Below are 21,684 nucleotides of genomic sequence, written 5' to 3' on the forward strand. Positions count from 1 at the left end.
AAGGGGCTTTATTGGCATGGGAAACGTGTTAACATTGCCAAAGCAAGTGAGGTAGCTAATATACAAAAGTGAAATAAACAATACAAATTAACAGTAAACATTACACATACAGAAGTTTCAAAACTCTCTCTTTCTCTCTCTCTCTCTCTCTCTCTCTAGCTGTCTCTCTCTCTCTCTCTCAAATTCAAATTCAAGCTGCTTTATTGGCATGAAAAACATTGTGTCAATATTGCCAAAGCAACAATGTATACAATATACATTGTAACAAAATTATAAATGATAGCAAATAATAATATAAAATTGTAGTAAATAATAATACAAAATTAAATACAAAAATAATAACAATAAAATGGTAACAGTCTACAGTAAACATTAATAATTATAGTAATAACAATAATAGTAATAATAAGTAAGTTACTGTTTACTATGCAGATGTTATTATTCAGTGTCCCTCAGGCTATGGCAGGAAAATACATATTTGGCTGCAAGAGGAGCCATTGCTCCTTCGCCCATGAGTATTCTTAGTTTTTCCTCTTGGTTCAATTTGTAAAAATTTGGAATATATGTAGTCATTTCTGTGAATAATGAATCTCTTTGTGAGGAATATTTATCACAGTAAAGGAGAAAGTGCATCTCTGTCTCTACCTCCCCTGTCATGCAGTGACCACATACACGCTCCTCTTTGGGTAGCCATGTCTTTTTATGTCTGCCGGTTTCTATTGCCAATCGGTGGTCACTCAGCCTGTACTTGGTAAGGATCTGTCTCTGCTTCGTATCTCTGACAGAGTAGAGATAATCAGCCAATTCATATTCTCTGTTTAGGGTCAGATAGCAATTTAGTCGGCTTTGGGATTTTGTTTCGTTTTTCCAGTATTGTAAATATGATTCCTTTGATTGGTTCATGATTTTGCTTATTGGAATTCTTTCTTTTGAAGCAGTGCTGGCGTCAGCTTGGTTGGTGAGGTCCAACACCATCTGACTGAGAGGGCTCGTTTCTGGGCTCAGCTCTTGGGCTTGAAGTGCTTTAAATTGCAGACTCGAATTTGGACTTGAATTTAGATGTAGCCAAAATTTTAATGATCTTTTCTGTATTTTCATTATTACTGGAAAACGGCCCAATTCTGCCCTACATGCATTAGTTGGTGTATTTCTCTGGACTTGTAGAATTTTCCGACAGAATTCTGCATGTAGGGCTTCAATTGGATGTTTGTCCCACATTTTAAAATCCAGTTTATTGAGTGGCCCCCAAACCTCACTTCCATAAAGTGCTATTGGTAGGATTACACTGTCAAATATTTTAGTCCAAATTCTAATTGGGATGTTGATTTTGAATAATTTCATTTTTATTGCATACATTGCTCTGCGGGCTTTTTCTTTGAGTGCCTTCACTGCCATATTAAAGTTTCCCGATGCAGATATGGTCAGACCAAGGTAGGTGTAATTTTTTGTGTGTTCAATTAAGGTGTTGTTCAGGGTGAATTTACATTTGTGTTTCTGACATCTGGGTTTTTTTTGGAAAATCATGATTTTAGTTTTTTGGAAATTTACTGCCAGGGCCCAATTATGGCAATATTGCTCCAGAATATTAATGTTTTGTTGAAGACCTTCTTTGGTTGGTGATAGAAGTACCAAGTCATCAGCATATAGCAGGTATTTCACCTCTGTGTCAAATAGTGTGAGTCCTGGGGCTGGAGATTGGTCCAACATGTCTGCTAATTCATTGATATAAATGTTGAAAAGATTTGGACTCAAATTGCAGCCTTGTCTCACACCTCGACATTGTGAAAAAAATTCTGTTCTTTGGTTTTTGATTTTTATTGCACACTTGTTTTCTGTGTACATACATTTTATTAAGTCATACACCTTACCACCAAGCCCACTTTGTAGAATTTTGTAGAATAGCCCTTCGTGCCAAATCGAATCAAATGCTTTTTTAAAGTCAATAAAGCAAGCAAAGATTTTGCCCTCTTTTTTTTGGTGGACGTGTTTATTAATTAGTGTGTGTAAGGTGTATATATGGTCAGTAGTGCGATGGTTAGGGAGAAAGCCAATTTGACATTTACTTATTACATTTTTTTCTTGAAGAAAGGTTTGAATTCTTGAATTCAAAATGCTACAGAAAATCTTTCCCAAGTTACTGTTGACGCAAATTCCCCTGTAATTATTGGGGTCTGATTTGTCTCCACTTTTGTGGATAGGGGAGATGAGCCCCTGGTTCCAGACATCAGGGAAGCAGCCAGAAGTTAAAACCATGTTGAACAATTTAAGCACAGCATTTTGCAACTCAGGTGTGCTGTTTTTCAGCATTTCATTTCTGATGTTGTCTACACCACAAGCCTTTTTTGATTTAATAGATTTTAGCTTTTCATTTAGTTCTTGTTGGGTTATTGGGTAATCTAATGGATTTTGGTTGTTTTTAATGACTGATTCCAGGATGTTCAATTTTTCTTTAATTTCTAATTGGTTCTGGTTTAAGTCTTTTTGTGGGATGTTTTTGTATAGATTATCAAAGTAAGTTTTCCAAATTCCTACATCTTGTATGGCTAATTCTTGTGGCTTTGATGTGCTTAAATTGTTCCACATGTCCCAGAACTGATTTTGGTCAATTGCGTTTTCAATTTCATCAAGTGTCTTGTTGGTATAATTCAATTTCTTGCATTTCAGTGTTTGTTTATACTGTTTCAGAGTTTCAAAGTATTCATATCGTAGCTCTGGGTTGTTTTGCTGCTTATGTTTTTTGTTTGACATTTGTCTTAGGTGTTTTCTAATTGTTTTACATTCATTATCAAACCATTTGTCAGAAACATTTTGATTTTTGCTTCTGATGTTGCATTGCTTTGGTTTTCTCAAATTTGCTTTCAATGCTGCTTTTTGGAATATGCAGTTGATGTTTTGGGTAGCTGAATTGACACCATCTTTATTGTTTTGGTACTGTGAGTTATTGAAAAACTGTATAGAGTTCATCATTTCATTTGAGTTCAATGTTTCAATGAATGCCTCTGCACTGTTTGGAGCCCATCTGAACGATTGGTTTATGTTGTAAAGTTTATTGGGCTGTTTTTTTGAATGAATATTGCCGGTTAATTTCTTCAGAAAAACGTTGATCTGACTGTGATCTGACAATGGTGTCTGTGGTCTGACAGTGAATGCACTAATGGAGGAGGGGTCAATGTCAGTGATGGCATAATCGACTACACTTGTCCCAAGAGCTGAGCAGTAAGTAAACTGACCTAAAGAGTCCCCTCTGATTCTACCATTAAGCATGTACAGGCCTAAGGCTCGACAGAGATGTACTAACTCTTTTCCATTTTTGTTCAGTATTTGGTCAGGACTGTTTCTATTATTTATAATAGGGCTACTGTACAAGGAGGGGTGTCCAAATATGTGGTGGTTACCTCCCGCATCAGTGTAGTCAGGCTCAGAACCTGTTCTTGCATTGAAATCTCCACAAAGAAGCACTTTACCCTGCGCCTGAAATGTAATGATTTCTGTCTGGAGATTGTCAAAAAACTGATCATCATAATATGATGAATCTGAAGGAGGAGCATAAGCTGCACATATGTATACATCATTGTCACAATAGATTGTACCTTTGTTAAGTTTTAGCCAAATGTGAGTGGTACCTTTTTTCATTTCATTCAGTGCTAAGTCCTGCTTATGCCAAATGATGATTCCACCTGAGTCTCGGCCCCGTTTAACATTTTTATGTTTGATTGATGGTAGTAAACTTTCTCTATAGCCTGAGGGACACTGAGTATCTATGTCTCCACGACACCATGTTTCCAGTAGGATTATGATGTCCTGTCCCTTGATGTTTTTAATCAATTCTGGATTAGTTGTTTTATAACCAAAATGTGAAGAGTATAGGCCCTGGATATTCCAAGAGCTGATAGTTAATGATCTCATTTATAATAAGTGATATTCACTGGTTTGAGTAAAGTACATCGAAAATAACAAAAAAAATAAAATACTATATATATATATATATATATATATATACATATATATATATATACATATATACATACATACACATATACACATATACATACATATATACATACACATACATATATATATATATATATATATACATACACATACATACACATATATACATACACATACATATACACACATACACACACACACACACACACACACACACACACACACACACACACACACACACACATACATACACACACACACACATACATACATACATACATACATATATATATATATATATATATATATATATATATATATATATACATACATATACACATACACATATATATATATATATATATATATATACACACATACATGCACATACACACATACATACATACACACACACACACACACACACACACAGACACACACCATTACATATAATAATTATTATAATACCGGTGTCAATACATTTAGGAATATTTGTAAACAAATGAATAAGAATGGAATAAGATTGCACTGTACTTATTTTATGTGCAATCTGCAACCCTGTGTGTTTGTGTGTGTGTGTGTGTGCGCGTGTGTGCCCGTGTGTGAATTAAAGGGACTGTCTAGCTCAGTAGTCTGCATATTAGTTGCAGTAGTTGGCGCACCTCTCCTATCTCTGATTGTTCTAGGGGTCTTCTGCCAGAGGTTACCTCAGCATATGTAGGCTGACGATCTAATTGATACATGGTGTGGACTGCATCATGTGGTCTACTTCCCTGAAGGGCAGTGTTCTGACCGACCCTGGAGTAGTGGTCAGAGCTGTGTTGTGATGGGCTGGGTCTAGTAGAGCTGTGTTGTGATGGGACAGGTCTAGTAGAGCTGTGTTGTGATGGGCCGGGTCTAGTAGAGCTGTGTTGTGATGGGCCGGGTCTGGTAGAGCTGTGTTGTGATGGGCCGGGTCTAGTAGAGCTGTGTTGTGATGGGCCGGGTCTAGTAGAGCTGTGTTGTGATGGGCCGGGTCTAGTAGAGCTGTGTTGTGATGGGCCAGGTCTAGTAGAGCTGTGTTGGGATGGGCCGGGTCTAGTAGAGCTGTGTTGTGAAGGGCCGGGTCTAGTAGAGCTGTGTTGTGATGGGCCGGGTCTAGTAGAGCTGTGCTGTGTTGGGCCTGGTCTAGTAGAGCTGTGCTGTAATAAGCCATGTCTGGCTCTTTTCTCCTCGGGATGGTGGAGGTACTGTTGTTTCAGAAGGTGGGGCGGGGGACCTTTGTTGCTGGGGTGATGGGTGTGTGGGTCCCTGCCAAGTGTTGCATCTTTTAGGTCCTTGGCAAAGGTTCTGATACTGTCCTGATCAAGATGTATATTATCATATAAGTGTTGACATGTCAGAGTGGGGTGGTGAGCCGTTCTGACGTTGAGCAGTGAGGCACAGTCCACAGTGATCTGTTGATTTATTTTGTCGATCAACTTTTCTGGGAAGTCTTTTCTTGGTAGGAGGGTGGACACAACTATATTGGTTGTTGGGAACATAGCCTGTGCCCGTTCTGCCACTCTTCTCACTGCCCCAGATACATTTTCACCTTTGGCATGAAGGTCGTTTGTGCCAGTGTGGATGATGATGTTGTCAGGGGTGTCAATCCTGGTCTGACTGAGTAGCTGCATTGCACTCTCAGTTGTAGGACACCAGAACTTATACACCTGGTGTCTAGGGAATAATCTTTCCTGGACTAAGAACTTCCCATTTGAATCAATTAGAATTGCAGTTGTGGGTGATTGTCTGGGTGGAGCAGACTGGGAGGCTGGTATTCTGACCTGGGCTGGAGCAGACTGGGAGGCTGGTAGGTTAACCTGGGCTGGAGCAGACTGGGAGGCTGGTATTCTGACCTGGGCTGGAGCAGACTGGGAGGCTGGTAGGTTGACCTGGGCTGGAGCAGACTGGGAGGCTGGTAGGTTAACCTGGGCTGGAGCAGACTGGGAGGCTGGTATTCTGACCTGGGCTGGAGCAGACTGGGAGGCTGGTAGGTTGACCTGGGCTGGAGCAGACTGGGAGGCTGGTAGGTTAACCTGGGCTGGAGCAGACTGGGAGGCTGGTATTCTGACCTGGGCTGGAGCAGACTGGGAGGCTGGTAGGTTGACCTGGGCTGGAGCAGACTGGGAGGCTGGTAGGTTGACCTGGGCTGGAGCAGACTGGTAGGCTGGTGCAGTGTCATCCGGCTGTGTAGTGGAGGCCATGCTGGTCTCAGGTTCTGCTTGTGTTGTACCAAGCTGGTGGACATGTTCTCTAGATGCAGAGGACACAATGACTCTCTGCCGGTTGAGGGTGTCAATGTACCTCTCTTTTTGTTCGAGCTCCTTTCTAGTTGTGCTCAGATGTACTCTGAGGTCATCATTTGTCTGACTCAGCTTGTCCATTCTGCTTTCTAATTTAGCTATGGATGCTCTGCTCTCCTCCCTGAACTGTTTCATCTCTTCTTTGAGTTTCTGGACAGTGTCCTCCTCTTGAAGCTTCTTCTCTCTGAGTTCTATGACCTCTGCTTCGACTAGAGAGAGGGTGTTGTGGAAACGTTGCATAGCAGGTGTTCTTATTGAAATTGTCATGTCCTTGACTCTGTCTGCTGCAGGTGAGGTAGGTAAAGGGACGTTGAGGGCTTCCTGCTGGGTCACAGAGACCATTGGGGTCTGCTTTTCTCCATCTCCCTCCTTGACTTTTTCCTCATTTTCTGAGATGATGTCAGCGTCTTCTTTTAGGGTAGCAAACCTATTCTCAAAAGCCTGGAGGCTTGAATCATTGCCTTGTATCAATACAGTTCCATTATTATATAAGTTTACTGTTTGATATGTGTTGCTCTGGTCAGCTTCTTCAAAAATGCTGATCTGACATCCTTGGCTGATGCCCCTCTTTTTTGAGAAAGGGAAATGGTTGCAAATAACCTTTTTCCATATGTTCCCTCGATTGGTATTAAAAATTAAATTTGCTCTTGTTTTGTAACTGGTAAGATCTGCAAACAGGCATTCATGGTTCTGTCCCATCAACAAACCTTTGAAACTTTTCTTAGCTTTCTCTGTTTGGATGTCTGGTGGGTAAACAATTTCCATAGCAACGCTGGTGATGTTGGCTACAATGTTGCAATAGAAGTGCTGTTTCTTGTATAATGCTCTCTTGTTTCTTCAGAGGACTGTTTCACTTTGTTGTCCTTTTTTCTTTTCCTTTTTCTTCTGTCCTTATTTTGTCCTTATTTTGTCTTCCTTTCTTCTGTTAACTAGATATTTTTTTGTTATTCTTTGTAAGCTAGCTAGCTTCTTCCAGGAGAGTCCCTAGCAACTGCTTAGCAACATGTAAACAATTCAGCTAACAATTCAGCTAGCTAAGATAACTGTATAATTTTATGAAAAATAGTTACTTTTTCAAAATCCTGTCTTTTTGGTTTGTTGCTTGTATTGTCTTCTATTGAGTCTTGCAGTTTTCTTTTGATTTTTTCGATGTACTTCACTCTAAAAAACCATTTAAATCTCAATATATACAGGAGCTCATTTTTCAGCAGCTGCTCAATTTGGAACTCCGGAACTCTCTCTCTCTCTAGCTGTCTCTCTCTCTCTCTAGCTGGCTCTTTCTCTCTCTCTCTAGCTGGCTCTCTCTCTCTCTAGCTGGCTCTCTCGCTCTCTAGCTGGCTCTCTCTCTCTCTCTAGCTGTCTCTCTCTCTCTCTCTCTCTCTCTAGCTGGCTCTCTCTCTCTGGCTGTCTCTCTCTCTCTCTGGCTGTCTCTCTCTCTGGCTGTCTCTCTCTAGCTGGCTCTCTCTTTCTCTCTAGCTGTCTCTCTCTCTCTCTCTCTCTCTCACTCTCTCTCTCTCTCTCTCTCTCTAGCTGGCTGTCACTCTCTCTCTCTCTCTCTCTCTCTCTCTCTCTCTCTCTCTCTCTCTCTCTCTCTCTCTCTCTCTCTCTCTCTCTCTAGCTGGCTGTCTCTCTCTCTCTCTCGCTGTCTCTCTCTCTCTCTAGCTGTCACTCTCTCTAGCTGTCACTCTCTCTCTCGCTGTCACTCTCTCTCTCTCGCTAGCTGTCTCTATCTCTCGCTAGCTCTCTCTCTCTCTCTCTCTCTCTCTAGCTGTCTCTCACTAGCTGTCTCTCGCTCTCTCTAGTTGTCTCTCACTAGCTGTCTCTCTCTCTCTCTAGCTGTCTCTCTCTCTAGCAGTCTCTCTCTCTGTCTCTCTCTCTCTCTCTCTAGCTGGCTCTCTCACTAGCTGTCTCTCTCTCTCTCTAGCTGTCTATCTCTCGCTAGCTGTCTCTCTCTCTCTCTAGCTGTCTCTCTCTCTAGCTGTCTCTCTAGCTGTCCTTTTCTCTCTAGCTCTCTCTCTCTCTCTCTCTAGCTGTCATTTTCTCTCTAGCTGTCTCTCTCTCTCTAGCTGTCCTTTTCTCTCTAGCTGTCTCTCTCTCTCTAGCTGTCCTTTTCTCTCTAGCTGTCTCTCTCTCGCTCTACGGCAGTGTATTAAAGCCCACGGGCCACGTTTGAGAGGATTAGCTTAACGTGACAATCTTATTTTACATATCAGTGGCCTATAAATAGAGAGAGAATATTAGATCTACAGTCAGGCTACTACTACCACCTCATACCCCCAGCACAACAACACCCCACAGATAACCACCACCTCATACCCCCAGCACAACAACACCCCACAGATAACTATCACCTCATACCCCCAGCACAACAACACCCCACAGATAACTACCACCTCATACCCCCAGCAACACACCACAGATAACTACCACATCATACCCCCAGCACACCCCCCCCCACAGATAACTACCACCTCATACCCCCAGCAACACCCCACAGATAACTACCACCTCATACCCCCAGCACAACAACACACCACAGATAACTACCACCTCATACCCCCAGCAACACCCCGCAGATAACTACCACCTCATACCCCCAGCACAACAACACACCACAGATAACTAGTGTTGTTTAAGTATGTGCGTGGGTGAATTGGGTGTGTTGGTAATTGTTTGGGTGTTGTTAAGTGAATGGATGTATCAGTGTGAGTGTACGTGTCACTCTTAAAAACAAGATGTTGGCAAAGATCTCCCTTAATGCACGCCATGTACAGCAACACTGTAGGGGCCTCTGCTCTCCTCTGGTGGCTGGTGAGCTGTGATGTCTTCCCTTCCTCCGTAGTTATCCTCCCTAATGAAGTGTGCAGCGCTCTCTCTCTCTCTCTCTCTCTTTCTCTTTCTCTTTCTCTCTCTCTCTCTCTCTCTCTCTCTCTCTCTCTCTCTCTCTCTCTCAAATTCAAATTCAAATTCAAGCTGCTTTATTGGCATGAAAAACATTGTGTCAATATTGCCAAAGCAACAATGTATACAATATACATTGTAACAAAATTATAAATGATAGCAAATAATAATATAAAATTGTAGTAAATAATAATACAAAAATAATAACAATAAAATGGTAACAGTCTACAGTAAACATTAATAATTATAGTAATAACAATAATAGTAATAATAAGTAAGTTACTGTTTACTATGCAGATGTTATTATTCAGTGTCCCTCAGGCTATGGCAGGAAAATACATATTTGGCTGCAAGAGGAGCCATTGCTCCTTCGCCCATGAGTATTCTTAGTTTTTCCTCTTGGTTCAATTTGTAAAAATTTGGAATATATGTAGTCATTTCTGTGAATAATGAATCTCTTTGTGAGGAATATTTATCACAGTAAAGGAGAAAGTGCATCTCTGTCTCTACCTCCCCTGTCATGCAGTGACCACATACACGCTCCTCTTTGGGTAGCCATGTCTTTTTATGTCTGCCGGTTTCTATTGCCAATCGGTGGTCACTCAGCCTGTACTTGGTAAGGATCTGTCTCTGCTTCGTATCTCTGACAGAGTAGAGATAATCAGCCAATTCATATTCTCTGTTTAGGGTCAGATAGCAATTTAGTCGGCTTTGGGATTTTGTTTCGTTTTTCCAGTATTGTAAATATGATTCCTTTGATTGGTTCATGATTTTGCTTATTGGAATTCTTTCTTTTGAAGCAGTGCTGGCGTCAGCTTGGTTGGTGAGGTCCAACACCATCTGACTGAGAGGGCTCGTTTCTGGGCTCAGCTCTTGGGCTTGAAGTGCTTTAAATTGCAGACTCGAATTTGGACTTGAATTTAGATGTAGCCAAAATTTTAATGATCTTTTCTGTATTTTCATTATTACTGGAAAACGGCCCAATTCTGCCCTACATGCATTAGTTGGTGTATTTCTCTGGACTTGTAGAATTTTCCGACAGAATTCTGCATGTAGGGCTTCAATTGGATGTTTGTCCCACATTTTAAAATCCAGTTTATTGAGTGGCCCCCAAACCTCACTTCCATAAAGTGCTATTGGTAGGATTACACTGTCAAATATTTTAGTCCAAATTCTAATTGGGATGTTGATTTTGAATAATTTCATTTTTATTGCATACATTGCTCTGCGGGCTTTTTCTTTGAGTGCCTTCACTGCCATATTAAAGTTTCCCGATGCAGATATGGTCAGACCAAGGTAGGTGTAATTTTTTGTGTGTTCAATTAAGGTGTTGTTCAGGGTGAATTTACATTTGTGTTTCTGACATCTGGGTTTTTTTTGGAAAATCATGATTTTAGTTTTTTGGAAATTTACTGCCAGGGCCCAATTATGGCAATATTGCTCCAGAATATTAATGTTTTGTTGAAGACCTTCTTTGGTTGGTGATAGAAGTACCAAGTCATCAGCATATAGCAGGTATTTCACCTCTGTGTCAAATAGTGTGAGTCCTGGGGCTGGAGATTGGTCCAACATGTCTGCTAATTCATTGATATAAATGTTGAAAAGATTTGGACTCAAATTGCAGCCTTGTCTCACACCTCGACATTGTGAAAAAAATTCTGTTCTTTGGTTTTTGATTTTTATTGCACACTTGTTTTCTGTGTACATACATTTTATTAAGTCATACACCTTACCACCAAGCCCACTTTGTAGAATTTTGTAGAATAGCCCTTCGTGCCAAATCGAATCAAATGCTTTTTTAAAGTCAATAAAGCAAGCAAAGATTTTGCCCTCTTTTTTTTGGTGGACGTGTTTATTAATTAGTGTGTGTAAGGTGTATATATGGTCAGTAGTGCGATGGTTAGGGAGAAAGCCAATTTGACATTTACTTATTACATTTTTTTCTTGAAGAAAGGTTTGAATTCTTGAATTCAAAATGCTACAGAAAATCTTTCCCAAGTTACTGTTGACGCAAATTCCCCTGTAATTATTGGGGTCTGATTTGTCTCCACTTTTGTGGATAGGGGAGATGAGCCCCTGGTTCCAGACATCAGGGAAGCAGCCAGAAGTTAAAACCATGTTGAACAATTTAAGCACAGCATTTTGCAACTCAGGTGTGCTGTTTTTCAGCATTTCATTTCTGATGTTGTCTACACCACAAGCCTTTTTTGATTGAATAGATTTTAGCTTTTCATTTAGTTCTTGTTGGGTTATTGGGTAATCTAATGGATTTTGGTTGTTTTTAATGACTGATTCCAGGATGTTCAATTTTTCTTTAATTTCTAATTGGTTCTGGTTTAAGTCTTTTTGTGGGATGTTTTTGTATAGATTATCAAAGTAAGTTTTCCAAATTCCTACATCTTGTATGGCTAATTCTTGTGGCTTTGATGTGCTTAAATTGTTCCACATGTCCCAGAACTGATTTTGGTCAATTGCGTTTTCAATTTCATCAAGTGTCTTGTTGGTATAATTCAATTTCTTGCATTTCAGTGTTTGTTTATACTGTTTCAGAGTTTCAAAGTATTCATATCGTAGCTCTGGGTTGTTTTGCTGCTTATGTTTTTTGTTTGACATTTGTCTTAGGTGTTTTCTAATTGTTTTACATTCATTATCAAACCATTTGTCAGAAACATTTTGATTTTTGCTTCTGATGTTGCATTGCTTTGGTTTTCTCAAATTTGCTTTCAATGCTGGTTTTTGGAATATGCAGTTGATGTTTTGGGTAGCTGAATTGACACCATCTTTATTGTTTTGGTACTGTGAGTTATTGAAAAACTGTATAGAGTTCATCATTTCATTTGAGTTCAATGTTTCAATGAATGCCTCTGCACTGTTTGGAGCCCATCTGAACGATTGGTTTATGTTGTAAAGTTTATTGGGCTGTTTTTTTGAATGAATATTGCCGGTTAATTTCTTCAGAAAAACGTTGATCTGACTGTGATCTGACAATGGTGTCTGTGGTCTGACAGTGAATGCACTAATGGAGGAGGGGTCAATGTCAGTGATGGCATAATCGACTACACTTGTCCCAAGAGCTGAGCAGTAAGTAAACTGACCTAAAGAGTCCCCTCTGATTCTACCATTAAGCATGTACAGGCCTAAGGCTCGACAGAGATGTACTAACTCTTTTCCATTTTTGTTCAGTATTTGGTCAGGACTGTTTCTATTATTTATAATAGGGCTACTGTACAAGGAGGGGTGTCCAAATATGTGGTGGTTACCTCCCGCATCAGTGTAGTCAGGCTCAGAACCTGTTCTTGCATTGAAATCTCCACAAAGAAGCACTTTACCCTGCGCCTGAAATGTAATGATTTCTGTCTGGAGATTGTCAAAAAACTGATCATCATAATATGATGAATCTGAAGGAGGAGCATAAGCTGCACATATGTATACATCATTGTCACAATAGATTGTACCTTTGTTAAGTTTTAGCCAAATGTGAGTGGTACCTTTTTTCATTTCATTCAGTGCTAAGTCCTGCTTATGCCAAATGATGATTCCACCTGAGTCTCGGCCCCGTTTAACATTTTTATGTTTGATTGATGGTAGTAAACTTTCTCTATAGCCTGAGGGACACTGAGTATCTATGTCTCCACGACACCATGTTTCCAGTAGGATTATGATGTCCTGTCCCTTGATGTTTTTAATCAATTCTGGATTAGTTGTTTTATAACCAAAATGTGAAGAGTATAGGCCCTGGATATTCCAAGAGCTGATAGTTAATGATCTCATTTATAATAAGTGATATTCACTGGTTTGAGTAAAGTACATCGAAAATAACAAAAAAAATAAAATACTATATATATATATATATATATACATATATATACATATACATATATACATACATACACATATACACATATACATACATATATACATACACATACATATATATATATATATATATACATACACATACACATACATACACATATATACATACACATACATATACACACATACATACACACACACACACACACACACACACACACACACACACACAGACACACACCATTACATATAATAATTATTATAATACCGGTGTCAATACATTTAGGAATATTTGTAAACAAATGAATAAGAATGGAATAAGATTGCACTGTACTTATTTTATGTGCAATCTGCAACCCTGTGTGTTTGTGTGTGTGTGTGTGTGCGCGTGTGTGCCCGTGTGTGAATTAAAGGGACTGTCTAGCTCAGTAGTCTGCATATTAGTTGCAGTAGTTGGCGCACCTCTCCTATCTCTGATTGTTCTAGGGGTCTTCTGCCAGAGGTTACCTCAGCATATGTAGGCTGACGATCTAATTGATACATGGTGTGGACTGCATCATGTGGTCTACTTCCCTGAAGGGCAGTGTTCTGACCGACCCTGGAGTAGTGGTCAGAGCTGTGTTGTGATGGGCTGGGTCTAGTAGAGCTGTGTTGTGATGGGACAGGTCTAGTAGAGCTGTGTTGTGATGGGCCGGGTCTAGTAGAGCTGTGTTGTGATGGGCCGGGTCTGGTAGAGCTGTGTTGTGATGGGCCGGGTCTAGTAGAGCTGTGTTGTGATGGGCCGGGTCTAGTAGAGCTGTGATGGGCCGGGTCTAGTAGAGATGTGTTGTGATGGGCCAGGTCTAGTAGAGCTGTGTTGGGATGGGCCGGGTCTAGTAGAGCTGTGTTGTGAAGGGCCGGGTCTAGTAGAGCTGTGTTGTGATGGGCCGGGTCCAGTAGAGCTGTGCTGTGTTGGGCCTGGTCTAGTAGAGCTGTGCTGTAATAAGCCATGTCTGGCTCTTTTCTCCTCGGGATGGTGGAGGTACTGTTGTTTCAGAAGGTGGGGCGGGGGACCTTTGTTGCTGGGGTGATGGGTGTGTGGGTCCCTGCCAAGTGTTGCATCTTTTAGGTCCTTGGCAAAGGTTCTGATACTGTCCTGATCAAGATGTATATTATCATATAAGTGTTGACATGTCAGAGTGGGGTGGTGAGCCGTTCTGACGTTGAGCAGTGAGGCACAGTCCACAGTGATCTGTTGATTTATTTTGTCGATCAACTTTTCTGGGAAGTCTTTTCTTGGTAGGAGGGTGGACACAACTATATTGGTTGTTGGGAACATAGCCTGTGCCCGTTCTGCCACTCTTCTCACTGCCCCAGATACATTTTCACCTTTGGCATGAAGGTCGTTTGTGCCAGTGTGGATGATGATGTTGTCAGGGGTGTCAATCCTGGTCTGACTGAGTAGCTGCATTGCACTCTCAGTTGTAGGACACCAGAACTTATACACCTGGTGTCTAGGGAATAATCTTTCCTGGACTAAGAACTTCCCATTTGAATCAATTAGAATTGCAGTTGTGGGTGATTGTCTGGGTGGAGCAGACTGGGAGGCTGGTATTCTGACCTGGGCTGGAGCAGACTGGGAGGCTTGTAGGTTAACCTGGGCTGGAGCAGACTGGGAGGCTGGTATTCTGACCTGGGCTGGAGCAGACTGGGAGGCTGGTAGGTTGACCTGGGCTGGAGCAGACTGGGAGGCTGGTAGGTTAACCTGGGCTGGAGCAGACTGGGAGGCTGGTATTCTGACCTGGGCTGGAGCAGACTGGGAGGCTGGTAGGTTGACCTGGGCTGGAGCAGACTGGGAGGCTGGTAGGTTAACCTGGGCTGGAGCAGACTGGGAGGCTGGTATTCTGACCTGGGCTGGAGCAGACTGGGAGGCTGGTAGGTTGACCTGGGCTGGAGCAGACTGGGAGGCTGGTAGGTTGACCTGGGCTGGAGCAGACTGGTAGGCTGGTGCAGTGTCATCCGGCTGTGTAGTGGAGGCCATGCTGGTCTCAGGTTCTGCTTGTGTTGTACCAAGCTGGTGGACATGTTCTCTAGATGCAGAGGACACAATGACTCTCTGCCGGTTGAGGGTGTCAATGTACCTCTCTTTTTGTTCGAGCTCCTTTCTAGTTGTGCTCAGATGTACTCTGAGGTCATCATTTGTCTGACTCAGCTTGTCCATTCTGCTTTCTAATTTAGCTATGGATGCTCTGCTCTCCTCCCTGAACTGTTTCATCTCTTCTTTGAGTTTCTGGACAGTGTCCTCCTCTTGAAGCTTCTTCTCTCTGAGTTCTATGACCTCTGCTTCGACTAGAGAGAGGGTGTTGTGGAAACGTTGCATAGCAGGTGTTCTTATTGAAATTGTCATGTCCTTGACTCTGTCTGCTGCAGGTGAGGTAGGTAAAGGGACGTTGAGGGCTTCCTGCTGGGTCACAGAGACCATTGGGGTCTGCTTTTCTCCATCTCCCTCCTTGACTTTTTCCTCATTTTCTGAGATGATGTCAGCGTCTTCTTTTAGGGTAGCAAACCTATTCTCAAAAGCCTGGAGGCTTGAATCATTGCCTTGTATCAATACAGTTCCATTATTATATAAGTTTACTGTTTGATATGTGTTGCTCTGGTCAGCTTCTTCAAAAATGCTGATCTGACATCCTTGGCTGATGCCCCTCTTTTTTGAGAAAGGGAAATGGTTGCAAATAACCTTTTTCCATATGTTCCCTCGATTGGTATTAAAAATTAAATTTGCTCTTGTTTTGTAACTGGTAAGATCTGCAAACAGGCATTCATGGTTCTGTCCCATCAACAAACCTTTGAAACTTTTCTTAGCTTTCTCTGTTTGGATGTCTGGTGGGTAAACAATTTCCATAGCAACGCTGGTGATGTTGGCTACAATGTTGCAATAGAAGTGCTGTTTCTTGTATAATGCTCTCTTGTTTCTTCAGAGGACTGTTTCACTTTGTTGTCCTTTTTTCTTTTCCTTTTTCTTCTGTCCTTATTTTGTCCTTATTTTGTCTTCCTTTCTTCTGTTAACTAGATATTTTTTTGTTATTCTTTGTAAGCTAGCTAGCTTCTTCCAGGAGAGTCCCTAGCAACTGCTTAGCAACATGTAAACAATTCAGCTAACAATTCAGCTAGCTAAGATAACTGTATAATTTTATGAAAAATAGTTACTTTTTCAAAATCCTGTCTTTTTGGTTTGTTGCTTGTATTGTCTTCTATTGAGTCTTGCAGTTTTCTTTTGATTTTTTCGATGTACTTCACTCTAAAAAACCATTTAAATCTCAATATATACAGGAGCTCATTTTTCAGCAGCTGCTCAATTTGGAACTCCGGAACTCTTTCTCTCTCTCTCTCTCTCTCTCTCTCTCTCTCTCTCTCTCTCTCTCTCTCTCTCTCTCTCTCTCTCTAGCTGTCTCTCTCTCTCTCTCTCTCTCTCTCTCTCTCTCTCTCTCTAGCTGTCTCTCTCTCTCTCTCTCTCTAGCTGTCTCTCTCTCTCTCTCTCTAGCTGTCTCTCTCTCTCTCTCTCTCTCTCTCTCTCTCTCTCTAGCTGTCTCTCTCTCTCTCTCTCTCTCTCTCTCTCTAGCTGTCTCTCTCTCTCTCTCTCTAGCTGTCTCTCTCTCTCTCTCTCTCTCTAGCTGTCTCTCTCTCTCTCTCTCTTTAGCTGTCTCTCTCTCTCTAGCTGTCTCTCTCTCTCTCTCTCTAGCTGTCTCTCTCTCTCTCTCTCTAGCTGTCTCTCTCTCTCTCTCTCTCTAGCTGTCTCTCTCTCTCTCTCTCTAGCTGTCTCTCTCTCTCTCTCTCTAGCTGTCTCTCTCTCTCTCTCTCTAGCTGTCTCTCTCTCTCTTTCCCTCTCTCTCTTGTCCCCCCTCTCTCTCTTGTCCCCCCTCTCTCTCTTTCCCCCCTCCCCCCTCTCTCTTTTCCCCCTCCCCCTCTCTCTTTTTCCCATCTCTCCCTCTTTCCCCCCTCCCCCTCTCTTTCTCCCTTCTCTCTCTCTTTCCCCCCTCCCCCCTCTCTCTCTTTCCCCTCTCTCCCTCTTTCCCCCTCCCCTCTCTCTCTTTCCCCCTCCCCCCTCTCTCCTCCCATCATGTGAGGCACTCTTCTCCTAATCCCCCAGCCTCATGTTGCTGTATAGAGCTAAGCCCAGGCTTACAGTCCAAGGCTCATTATTTTCTGCTATTAATGTGAAAATCTAAACTCATGCCGGCCGACTATTTTCCTAATTCAGCTCTCTTACCACCCCAAAAAAATAGAGGTCAAAACTTAACAGGCCGTTGTACAGATGCAAAGTAGATGGATCTCTCTCTTTTTAAACTATGAACATTGATGTGTCTAATCTTTATTTTGTTGTTGTTGTTGTTGTTGTTGTTTCTGTCCCCCTGTTCAGGTAATGTTCACGGGAGAGAATATACCTGTACATCCTCACGTTTATAGCAACGGGCACATCTGTCTCTCCATACTAACAGAAGACTGGTCGCCAGCCCTCTCAGTGCAGTCAGTCTGTCTCAGCATTATCAGCATGTTGTCCAGCTGCAAAGAGAAGGTAATGGGGGCGACAACAGACCCTTGGGGAACGATACAGTGACTATTTTTTTTATTTTAAATTTGTGTTATTATTATTATTATTATTATTATTATTATTAATTCAAACAGTAATGGGCAATTGACCATAAATAAACCATATGAAAATAAATGCCTGGCCCTGTTTCGCTGTGAGCGAGCCAATCCCTGTCCCTATGGAGGAGAGATGCACATTCCAATAAGACACGTCAATATGCTAGCTAGTGGTGCCTAGCGTTCCTCTCTGCTAGCCTACTGTATACATGTCAATATGCTAGCTAGTGACTACTGTTGATAGTCTGCAGAAAGACTCCTAGCATTCCTCTTGGCTAGCCTACTGTAGTCATGTCAATATGCTAGCTAGTGGTGCCTAGCATTCCTCTCTGCTAGCCTACTGTAGTCATGTCAATATGCTAGCTAGTGGCTACTGTTGATAGTCTGCAAAAAGACTCCTAGCATTCCTCTTGGCTAGCCTACTGTAGTCATGTCAATATGCTAGCTAGTGACTACTGTTGATAGTCTGCAAAAAGACTGCTAGCATTCCTCTTGGCTAGCCTACTGTAGTCATGTCAATATCTATTTTGGAAAGAGATATTATAGGGGCAGCATCCTGTTTTGAGATGGGGGAACAAAATTATTTAAATGACAGGCCTACTTTAGGAACAAAGTATATAGAGTATAGAGAGAACTACCGTTACTAGCTGAGAATAGAGAGAGAACTACCGTTACTAGTTTAGTATAGAGAATATAGAGAGAACTACCGTTACTAGCTGAGTATAGAGAGAGAACTACCGTTACTAGCTGAGAATAGAGAGAACTACCGTTACTAGCTGAGTATAGAGAGAGAACTACCGTTACTAGCTGAGTATAGAGAACAGGCATCACAGCTGGTGTTCACTGTCTGAACTCACTAGAGCCCCCTGCTGTTGTTAATCAGGCATCACAGCTGGTGTTCACTGTCTGAACTCACTAGAGCCCCCTGCTGTTATTAATCAGGCATCACAGCCGGTGTTCACTGATCTCACTGTGTGAAAATAATCCTAATAGTAGTGCATGTGCTCTGTGGTGAAGTTTCACCTAGGTACAGATCTAGGATCAACTTCCCCTTTCGCCAATCCTAACCTTAACCATGTGTGAGATGAAATGCAGAACTAACCCCAGATCAGTTCTAATTGACCCTACTCTGAATGAAGTTGCCTCTCTACATGTCATGTTTATACCAGCACTCTGATGGTGACGGTTGTGTCTCTCTCTCTCTCTCTGTTTCTCTCCGGCTCTCTCTGTTTCTCTCCGGCTCTCTCTGTTTCTCTCTGGCTCTCTCTGTTTCTCTCTGGCTCTCTCTGTTTCTCTGTCTCTCTCTGTGTCTCTCTCTGTCTCTCTCCGTCTATCTGTGTCTCTGTTTCTCTCTCTCTCCCTGTCTCTCTCTCCCTGTCTCTGTTTCTCTCTCTCTCCCTGTCTCTCTCTCTCTGTGTCTCTCTCTCCCTGTGTCTCTCTCTCCCTGTGTCTCTCTCTCCCTGTCTCTCTCTCTCCCTGTCTCTCTCTCTCCCTGTCTCTCTCTCTCCCTGTCTCTCTCTCTCCCTGTCTCTCTCTCTCCCTGTCTCTCTCTCTCCCTGTCTCTCTCTCTCCCTGTCTCTCTCTCTCCCTGTCTCTCTCTCTCTCTCCCTGTCTCTCTCTCTCTCTGTCTCTCTCTCTCTCTGTCTCTCTCTCTCTCTGTCTCTCTCTCTCTCTCTGTGTCTCTCTCTCTCTCTGTCTCTCTCTCTCTCTCTGTGTCTCTCTCTCTCTCTGTGTCTCTCTCTCTCTCTGTCTCTCTCTCTCTCTCTGTCTGTCTCTCTCTCTGTGTCTCTCTGCCTCTCTCTCTCTCTCTCTGCAGAGACGGCCACCCGATAACTCCTTTTACGTAAGAACATGTAACAAAAACCCAAAGAAAACAAAATGGTGGTATCATGGTGAGTGGTTACGTCCTCTTGTTTTAATTTAACTTGGGAAATCAGTTAAGAACTAATTCTTATTTACAATGACGACGTACCGGGGGAACAGTGAGTTTCAGGGGTTGGAACCACAGATTTTTGACCTTGTCAGCTCGGGGATTCGATCTAGCCCGAAGTGTTAAACCATTCCATCCTCACTCAGACGTTGTTAGACAGGATATCCTGTCTAGTTGATGGTAATGTGGGGAGGGGGAGGGGAGTACCTAAATCCAGACTAGATTATGGAATGAATCGGTACCTAAGCAACGGGAAACACTCATGGCGTCATGTCAGTGTATTTGATACTGAGACACTCATGGCCTCATGGAGTCATGTCAGTGTATTTGATACTGAAACACTCATGGTGTCATGTCAGTGTATTTGATACTGAAACACTCATGGAGTCATGTCAGTGTATTTGATACTGAAACACTCATGGAGTCATGTCAGTGTATTTGATACTGAAACACTCATGGCCTCATGGTGTCATGTCAGTGTATTTGATACTGAAACACTCATGGCCTCATGGTGTCATGTCAGTGTATTTGATACTGAGACACTCATGGCCTCATGGAGTCATGTCAGTGTATCTGATACTGAAACACTCATGGAGTCATGTCAGTGTATTTGATACTGAGACACTCATGGTGTCATGTCAGTGTATTTGATACTGAAACACTCATGGAGTCATGTCAGTGTATTTGATACTGAAACACTCATGGAGTCATGTCAGTGTATTTGATACTGAAACACTCATGGAGTCATGTCAGTGTATTTGATACTGAAACACTCATGGAGTCATGTCAGTGTATTTGATACTGAGACACTCATGGTGTCATGTCAGTGTATTTGATACTGAAACACTCATGGCCTCATGTCAGTGTATTTGATACTGAGACACTCATGGCCTCATGGTGTCATGTCAGTGTATTTGATACTGAAACACTCATGGTGTCATGTCAGTGTATTTGATACTGAAACACTCATGTTGTCATGTCAGTGTATTTGATACTGAAACACTCATGGCCTCATGGTGTCATGTCAGTGTATTTGATACTGAAACACTCATGGTGTCATGTCAGTGTATTTGATACTGAAACACTCATGGCCTCATGGTGTCATGTCAGTGTATTTGATACTGAAACACTCATGGTGTCATGTCAGTGTATTTGATACTGAGACACTCATGGTGTCATGTCAGTGTATTTGATACTGAAACACTCATGGCCTCATGTCAGTGTATTTGATACTGAGACACTCATGGCCTCATGGTGTCATGTCAGTGTATTTGATACTGAAACACTCATGGTGTCATGTCAGTGTATTTGATACTGAAACACTCATGTTGTCATGTCAGTGTATTTGATACTGAAACACTCATGGCCTCATGGTGTCATGTCAGTGTATTTGATACTGAAACACTCATGGTGTCATGTCAGTGTATTTGATACTGAAACACTCATGGCCTCATGGAGTCATGTCAGTGTATTTGATACTGAAACACTCATGGAGTCATGGAGTCATGTCAGTGTATTTGATACTGAAACACTCATGGAGTCATGGAGTCATGACAGTGTATTTGATACTGAAACACTCATGGCCTCATGGTGTCATGTCAGTGTATTTGATACTGAAACACTCATGGCCTCATGGTGTCATGTCAGTGTATTTGATACTGAAACACTCATGGCCTCATGGAGTCATGTCAGTGTATTTGATACTGAAACACTCATGGCCTCATGGAGTCATGTCAGTGTATTTGATACTGAAACACTCATGGCCTTATGGAGTCATGTCAGTGTATTTGATACTGAAACACTCATGGCCTTATGGAGTCATGTCAGTGTATTTGATACTGAAACACTCATGGCCTCATGGTGTCATGTCAGTGTATTTGATACTGAAACACTCATGGCCTCATGGTGTCATGTCAGTGTATTTGATACTGAAACACTCATGGCCTCATGGTGTCATGTCAGTGTATTTGATACTGAAACACTCATGGAGTCATGTCAGTGTATTTGATACTGAAACACTCATGGTGTCATGTCAGTGTATTTGATACTGAAACACTCATGGTGTCATGTCAGTGTATTTGATACTGAAACACTCATGGTGTCATGTCAGTGTATTTGATACTGAAACACTCATGG

General features: G+C 41.9%; 1 protein-coding gene across 2 annotated transcripts in view; it reads left to right on the top strand.

Annotated features, from left to right (window-relative positions):
* The window catches only part of ube2w (ubiquitin-conjugating enzyme E2W (putative)), a 50,605-nt gene that overhangs the window by 21,321 nt on the left and 7,600 nt on the right, over nucleotides 1-21,684 (top strand). For both annotated transcript variants that reach the window (NM_001165151.1, XM_090198988.1), the window contains 2 exon segments: nucleotides 17,392-17,547; nucleotides 19,435-19,510. In NM_001165151.1, coding sequence (NP_001158623.1) covers nucleotides 17,392-17,547; nucleotides 19,435-19,510 — 232 coding nt within the window.

Source organism: Oncorhynchus mykiss, chromosome 15 (genome assembly GCF_057628025.1).
Source record: "Oncorhynchus mykiss isolate SJ-2025 chromosome 15, ASM5762802v1, whole genome shotgun sequence".
In the NCBI taxonomy this organism is placed as follows: Eukaryota; Metazoa; Chordata; class Actinopteri; order Salmoniformes; family Salmonidae; genus Oncorhynchus; species Oncorhynchus mykiss.